The sequence below is a fragment of the Bactrocera tryoni genome, chromosome 1 (assembly GCF_016617805.1).
Source record: "Bactrocera tryoni isolate S06 chromosome 1, CSIRO_BtryS06_freeze2, whole genome shotgun sequence".
Lineage (NCBI taxonomy): Eukaryota > Metazoa > Arthropoda > Insecta > Diptera > Tephritidae > Bactrocera > Bactrocera tryoni.
This window is the reverse complement of record NC_052499.1, coordinates 19,065,787-19,074,269: the sequence shown is the minus strand read 5'-3', so window position 1 is coordinate 19,074,269 and position 8,483 is coordinate 19,065,787. Positions and strand designations below refer to the sequence as shown.

At 37.1% G+C, this 8,483-nt stretch overlaps 2 protein-coding genes across 2 annotated transcripts; both read left to right on the top strand.

Annotated features, from left to right (window-relative positions):
* The first annotated feature begins 2,031 nt into the window (after positions 1-2,031).
* Positions 2,032-3,405, top strand: LOC120766209 (RNA polymerase II elongation factor Ell-like). The gene has a single exon (XM_040091577.1). The coding sequence runs from the start codon at positions 2,032-2,034 to the stop codon at positions 3,403-3,405; it is 1,374 nt and encodes a 457-aa protein (XP_039947511.1).
* A 3,437-nt stretch (positions 3,406-6,842) lies between these two features.
* On the top strand, positions 6,843-8,201 carry LOC120766199 (RNA polymerase II elongation factor Ell-like). The gene has a single exon (XM_040091559.1). It carries the CDS (start codon positions 6,843-6,845, stop codon positions 8,199-8,201), a length of 1,359 nt encoding a protein of 452 aa, XP_039947493.1.
* The last annotated feature ends 282 nt before the right edge of the window (positions 8,202-8,483 follow it).

Below are 8,483 nucleotides of genomic sequence, written 5' to 3'. Positions count from 1 at the left end.
TTTATTATTTGCATGAGCTCTTTTGCAAATTTTTAGCTTTCTTATAAAAATTGTGTTTATAATTTTAACAAATTAATTACTTCAGCAAAAGGCGATCACGTCTGCCAACGCATATCTTCATAAGATCCATTATTTATAGAATTGCTCTAAATTTAATGCGACCATAAATATGCTGGAATTTCTTTATTGCTTTCAACGTAAGCAAAATGTGAAAATTTAAAATATATTTATTATTATATAAACGCAATAAACCTTTGCTGTCGACTTTAAGACGTTTAAATATAAACTGTTCTATAAATAAAGGTATTCAGTATTGATTTGAAGAAGCAAAGATCACTAAAGTAAGAATATTCAATGAACGCCAAAGAATAATAAACAATTAGTACACATTCCTAACAAGTCTGGCAAATGCACATAATCTTGAAGTTATGTGCGTAAATATAACAAGGCAATTGAAAAGTCCCCGTCCTACCATAGTAAAAGACATTTGTCCGCAAAATTCGATTTTTTTTATTTTAGCGACCTTTTAACTTTTCGATACCACTTTTGTATCCTTTGCTTTTGGTTGTCATTTGCTTCAAGATAGGCCTCAGTTTTGGCGATCACCTCTTCATTCGACGAAAATTTCTTCCCAGCGAGCATTCTTTTGAGATCTGAGAACAAATAATAGTAGCTGAGAGACTGGACGTATTATGGAGAATACGGTTGATGCGAAAGCAATGAATGGCCCAATTCATGGATTTTTTCCATATTTTTCAATGACTTGTGACGCGGTGCATTACCTTGGTTGATCACAGTTGTAGGTTCTTCCCATTTCGTATGAAGTCCACTCGGATAACTGTCGACTGGACTTCGGAAAGAAATGATGTTTTTAAGTTTCTAATTTTATTTACAGTCGGCCATATCTTTCACATGATTCCTTATATTTGTACGATATTGAAATTTGAAAATTGAGGCTATCGAAATATAACTTTACAAATGCAGTGTCTCAAGTACCCTGCTCCTCTAAAACTTGTTGAAATCAGACCGACCGGCATTAGGTCCACCAAGATATCTTAATGGTGTTTTAAGGGACTCTCTTCTTGAAAATAAAATGCCCATTTGTTAAAAATGTGTTTAAACTTGTCCTTACTTCATCTGTCCCCTATATGCATAGAATAAAGACTTCTTAAATGCCGATTAACTCTAATATTGCAACCCTTGAATAATAAAAGTGTTTCCCAGTCTTTGTTCAGATCTTGGTTTCTAAGTTAATCAACGTACTAAACATTTCAATAAATATTGTCCTTTGTTGAATTTAAGGAAATCCGGTTTCCCTTTGTTTTTAGGTTTTGAGTCTTTTTTTAAAGTCTGCTCCTGAATTGGGTAAAGTTTATATCAACATTGTAGGTTCTGGAAAAAAATTATCTGTAACTATCCGCATACCTGCTAAACGAAACAATAGATCATATCTTCAGGCCCACCTTTTTGTAAATAGGTAGACGCCTCTAAAACATATCTGGGCATATTTTCGGGAAGTCCTCGAAAACATTATATGTATCTACCTGCTATACGAAACAATAGATTATACCTTCCCACCTTTTTGTAAACAGGTAGTTGCGTCTGAAACATACCTAAGCATGTCCGTATAAATAGACCGCGAAAGTGAAAATATAGTTCAAAACCAAAAATCTATTCGTTAGAGAAACAAGTAAATTTCAAGTATAAACAAGCTCTTCCAGAAAAATCATGACATCAAATATTTCTAGCAACGGTTATTCTGGACACAAAATCGATCGTTATAGTGACAACCGACATCGTTCTACATATGAAAAAGTGAACACTTCGAAAAGTCTAAATTCAGCTGACGTCTCTCGCTGTAGTATTCGCGAACGACTCATCCACTTATTAGCAGTGAAGCCATTCAGCAGGTTAGAGCTAACTTCACGGCTGCAAACGGAAGGAATTCGAAATCATGAGCGCTCGTCTGTTAATAGCATACTCATGGCTATTGCTCAGCTCCGGAACCAAAAGTACAACCTTCGAATGCATATGTGGTATTATGTGAATGAAAATTGGGCCTTTTATACTGAGGAAGAGCAGAATGAAGTCAAGCGGAATAAGCCACAAGATCCAACTCCATCACACAACTCGACCAAGGTAGATCAGAATGAAGTCAAGTGGAATAAGCCACGAAACCCAACTCCATCAGACAATTCGACCAATGGAAGCTCATATGAAGTCTCAAAAAGTGTAAACACATCTGGGGTATCTTGTTGTCATATACGGGAACGACTCATTCACTTGTTGGCATTGAAACCATTCAGCAAATTCGAGCTATTTTCACGACTACAAAAGGAGGGAATTCGTGACGATGACCGCTCGTCCATTAAAAGCATACTCATGGATATTGCTACAGTCCGCAACAATGTATACCGCTTACGTGGGCATGTGTGGGAAGACGTGAATGGAAATTGGCCCTTCTATACTGAGGATGAGCAGAATCAAGTCAAGCGGAATAAGCCACAAGACCTATCTCCACCACACAATTCGAACGACAGCAGCTCGTGTGGGAGCCTGAGTCCACTATCTAGTCCCACACAACAGATAGACAGTTTGGAATACGAATATTTACCACCACCAAAGAAGCAACGTATAAGTCGTGTGATCCCTAACAGTAAACATGACGTCGCCAGCTCCAGCAGAATCGGTAACAAATTTGATAATAATAAAGCACAGTTCAGTAGCCATTCGACGAAGAAAGATCGTAGTGATATCACTAATCGTGCCTTGGTCAGCTCCAACTCAATCAATAGTAACATAGCAATTAACAACTCAACGCATCGCAATAACCATTGGACGAAAAATGATTCTAAGGATCAAGTAAATGACAGCTCGAGAAGCAATGGCGACCAACTTAAACTGAATAACGATGGAAATTCAAAACAGCAACGAACTGAACCCCAAAGTGATCTGCCAAAGAAGAATGGGAGTCTAACGGAGTCAGCAGCACCAGCGACAAAAAAGAATTATACATTGATTGATATTTTCGGAGATGATATTACAAACCCTACAAAGAGAACTACCAAAGGCGGGTCTAATAAAAGGAAGGCTACAAACTCTGACCTACAGCAACAAACTCAACCTGAACGCAACTTGACAGAGAGGACTGAGAGTTTGGCGGAGCCGGTGGCACCCGTCACTAAAAAAGAATATAGGTTGATTGATCTTTTCGGTGATGATATTGGGACCCCTACAAAAGTAACGACCAGTGACCGGGAAAAGCGGCTTAAAAAGAAGTCTTCAGATCAAAACTTACGGCGCCAGACACAACCCCAATTACACTTGTCAGAGAAGAGCGAGATTTTAACAAAATCCAGAAATAAGCAAAGAATTATTGAATTATTTGGAGAGGACTGGGATTAAGAATTAAATAGTGATTAGTTTAGTTTTCTATATAAGTTTTATATGTTATAAATAATAATTCTAAGAATATATAGACAATCTGCAAATCCGCATTTTAACCACCTTTTAACCATTTTTGCTTATATTTAAAACTTTGAACAAACTTTACTTTTTCAGGCTTTACGAATAATGGAAAAGGTCAAGAGTATCTTTGACCCACCACATTATTTTGGATTTTTTGCAATTTTGTTGTGGTATCGTTCCTCGTAAATTTTAATTAGCCCTGAAAAGGCGTTCTTCAATGATGAGGTTAAAGTGCTTTCTGTTGCTTTCTAACAGTACTCCCGAGCAATATGAACTCTTGTTATGATCCTCTACCAGTTGTTAACCCAATTTACACAACACGAATGTTTTTTTAGCATTCCATCGTTAATAAGTATGTTGCTTTCCGGACTCTTCCCATTTTAAAAATTCAATATCAATTCTGGTTACGTATATTATGCCGTAGTTTTTATGCGCTTAGAGTCTGTTTACCTTACTAACAAATGTGTATTAATTTTCCTTATTCAACTGAGCAGGGTTAAGAGCTTCTTAAGAAGATATCAAAGTTGTAAAGCTTCCTGAGTTGTCAGACTACTACTAGGGTTGCCAAATCCCGAAATATAAATAGTACATATATAATGCAATTATTATTCATTTGATTCACTTAGCAGTGGTGAAAAATGCCGATTCGAATACACAACTGGTATAAATTATATAGACTGGTATAATCAAAAAAAATATAGGAATCGCAAAGTTTTCGATTCACCAAAAGTAAAGAATATCGATTTAAAACTTCTGGTATAAATCCCATAAACTGGTATAATGAAACAAAATATTACAGATATTAAGATATGGAAATAATTTATTGTATAGAATTCCAATAACTGTACTGCAGCTTCCATAGGTTTTTTGAAAAGAGTAAGCAGAGCTCAACACCAAAATGGTGATAAACTTGATAAAATATAGAGTTCAAAATTAATTCAAAAAGACCTTATCTAGCCAGTATAAATCCTGAATGAGCTACTAAAATATTTAAATTTTCTCAGATATAAATATAATTGGTGGGAAATAGTTTAAGATCCGTGATTTTTCACTATACGCGATCGTGATCGAACAAATAACACTCGGTAGAATTGTACTAGTATCAATGTATGTTGCTTTTTAAGCGCAAACTGTAAAAATCTCGACATCGTTTCGTGATCGCCAAAGAGACATGGATACACTGGAATTCACCATAGGCTTAGCAACAGTGGAAACAGTGGACTTAACCCTACCTTATCTAGAAAAGATTGTGCTCTCGGTCAATGAGATGATGGTTACCGTTTTCTGGAATTCACAAGACTATATACATACACTACTTTAAAAGGGCAAAACAATTCACGGGGCTCTACTAGTCAAAATAGGTGGCCGCTTTGAAGTGGAATTTTATAAAAATATTATCTAACGAAGAAAAGGTTGTTTTCCACCATCACTACTCACCATTATAGCCAACCTCAGAAACCTGTAGAAAATGTTTTTTTTTTTTTTCAAAGGGGTTTGAAAGGTAGAAGCCTCAGTAAGTCAAGTGTTCCATGAAATAATCTGTTGTAGACTCATGGACGGTTTCCCTTAATACTCAAAAATATAACCTTGAAATTTCAAAGTGTTTCTCTTATAGTCTTCCGCTTACACATATACGTATGTATATAAGTATGTCTATATAAAAAAATATGATTACACATTTCTCTATGTCTCGCAGTTTTTTATGAAAATACGGTGAATATGGAAGTAATTCAAACCCAATTTTTGCCATCGCTTCCGCTGACTGATGACACCTTGCATTGTCTTGGTAAAACAAGACTTTCTTTTTCTTCAATGACCGGTTTTCGGCGATTTCGCATTTCGCTGCTAATGATCTTTTTTCACGATAGTCAAAAAAATTATTCCATTCCCATACTGAAATACAGGCGTAATAACCTTGCCAGCTAACTTTTGCGTTTTTCCATGTTTTGGAACGGATTCGACGTGTGAGGTTCACTCGGATGACTATCGATTGGACCTCGGAGTGAAATGAGATAGCCATGGTTCATCCATTGCCTCATATCGTCGCAAGAACTCGGGTTTATTACGCATAATCGTTTCAAAACCTTGCTTCGAATCATCAACCCGTCGATGTTTTTAGTCAAAATTGAGTTCTCGCCTCTGACTTTTAACAGAGATTTATCATATCAAATATTAGTGAATAATAATTTTACAGTATCTTCTATTTCGAAGAACTTCACTTAACGGTCATCCGAAATTGTTTTGTGGAGTTTTACGGTGTCGGTAACAACATCTTTGGAAGTCCACTGCGTTCACCATGTTAATGTTTTGAAAAAATATTCATTAAACTTTAGCTCTGACCGATATCAGCAAGATTTCTTATTCTTGTATGGACAGCTAAACAGGCTCTATTGGAATTTGAAAATTGAGGCTATCGAAATATGATAATCTTGAAACGCCCATGTGATAAAAATATATTTAAGCTTGTCCTTACTTCCTCTAGCCCCTATATGCATAGGATAAAGACTTCTAATGAAAGTGTTTCCCAGTCTTCGATCAGATCTTGGTTTCTGAAATAATCAACGTAGAAAACATTTCACTATCCATTCTCCTGTGTTGAATATAAGGAAATCAGGTTTCCCTTTGTTTTTTATGTTTAGAGTCTTTTGTTAAAGTCTGTTCGTAAATTGGGTTTTGTACCTGCACGGTAGGTTCTGGAAAAAATTATCTCTATCTATCCGTATACCTGGTATACGAAGCAACAGTTCCCACTTAGAGAACCACCTTTTTGTAAACAGGTAGACGCGTCTGAAATTTATGTTGATATGTTTTGAGTCTTTTGGTAAAGTCTATTCTTGCAATTGGGTTAAACTTACCTGGGTTGCAAGTTTTCTCTCCGTTTACCTGCTATATGAAACAATAGATCACTCCTTCATACCCATCTTTTTGGAAACAGGTAGATGAGTCTGAAACATACCTAAGCATGTCCGTATAAATAGACCGCGAAAGTGAAAATATAGTTCAAAACCAAAAATCTATTCGTTAGAGAAACAAGTAAATTTCAAGTATAAATAAGCTCTTTCAGAAAAATCATGGCATCAAATATTTCTAGCAACGGTTATTCTGGACACAAAATCGATCGTTATAGTGACAACCGAAATCGTTCTACATATGAAAAAGTGAACACTTCGAAAAGTCTAAATTCAGCTGACGTCTCTCGCTGTAGTATTCGCGAACGACTCATCCACTTATTAGCAGTGAAGCCATTCAGCAGGTTAGAGCTAACTTCACGGCTGCAAAAAGAAGGAATTCGAAATCATGAGCGCTCGTCTGTTAATAGCATACTCATGGCTATTGCTCAGCTCCGGAACCAAAAGTACAACCTTCGAGTGCATATGTGGTATTATGTAAATGAAAATTGGCCCTTTTATACTGAGGAAGAGCAGAATGAAGTCAAGCGGAATAAGCCACAAGATCCAACTCCATCACACAACTCGACCAAGGTAGATCAGAATGAAGTCAAGTGGAATAAGCCACGTAACCCAACTCCTTCAGACAATTCGACCATTGAAAGCTCATGTGAAGTCTCAAAAAGTGTAAACACATCTGGGGTATCTTGTTGTCATATCCGGGAACGACTCATTCACTTGTTGGCATTGAAACCATTCAGCAAATTCGAGCTATTTTCACGACTGCAAAAGGAGGGAATTCGTGATGATGACCGCTCGTCCATTAAAAGCATACTCATGGACATTGCTTCAGTCCGCAACAATGTATACCGCTTACGTGGGCATGTGTGGGAAGACGTGAATGGAAATTGGCCCTTCTATACAGAGGATGAGCAGAATCAAGTCAAGCGGAATAAGCCACAAGACCTATCTCCACCACACAATTCGAACGACAGCAGCTCGTGTGGGAGCCTGAGTCCACTATCTAGTCCCACACAACAGATAGACAGTTTGGAATACGAATATTTACCACCACCAAAGAAGCAACGTATAAGTCGTGTGATCCCTAACAGTAAACATGACGTCGCCAGCTCCAGCAGAATCGGTAACAAATTTGATAATAATAAAGGACAGTTCAGTAGCCATTCGACGAAGAAAGATACCACTAATCGTGTCTTGGTCAGCTCCAACTCAATCAATAGTAACAAAACAATTACCAAATCAACGCATTGCAATAAGCATTGGGCGAAAAATGATTCTAAGGATCAAGTAAATGACAGCTCGAGTAGCAATATCGACAAGCATACACCAAATAGTGATGTCAAACAGCAGCGAACTGAACCCAAACGTGATCTGCCAAAGAGGAACGGGAGTCTAGCGGAGTCAGCAGCACCAGCGACAAGAAAGAGTTATACATTAATTGATTTGTTCGGAGATGATATTACAAACCCTACAAAGAGAACTACCAAAGGCGCGTCTCATAAAAGAAAGGCTACAAACTCTGACCTACAGCAACAAACTCAACCCCAACGGAACTTCACAGAGAGGACTGAGAGTTTGGCGGAGCCGGTAGCACCCGTCACTAAAAAAGAATATAGGTTGATTGATCTATTCGGCGATGATATTGCGACCCCTACAAAAGTAACCACCAATGACCGGGAAAAGCGGCATAAAAAGAAATCTTCAGGTCAAAACTTACGGCGCCAGACACAACCCCAATTGCACTTGTCAAAGAAGAGCGAGACTTTAACAAAATCCAGAAAGAAGCAAAGAATTATTGAATTATTTGGAGAGGACTGGGATTAAGAATTAAATAGTGATTAGTTTAGTTTTCTATATAAGTTTTATATGTTATAAATAATAATTCTAATAATAAATAGACAATCTGTAAATCCGCATTTGAACCACCTTTTTTGCTTATATTTAAAACTTTGAACAAAATGTTGGCATAATCGGGCTTTATGAATAATGAAGAAGGTCAAGTGTATTTAATTTATATCTCTTTGACCCACCGCATTCACCTTCAATGATGAGGTTAAAGTACATCAAGTGCTTTCTGTTGCTTTCTAACAGTACCCTCGAGCAACA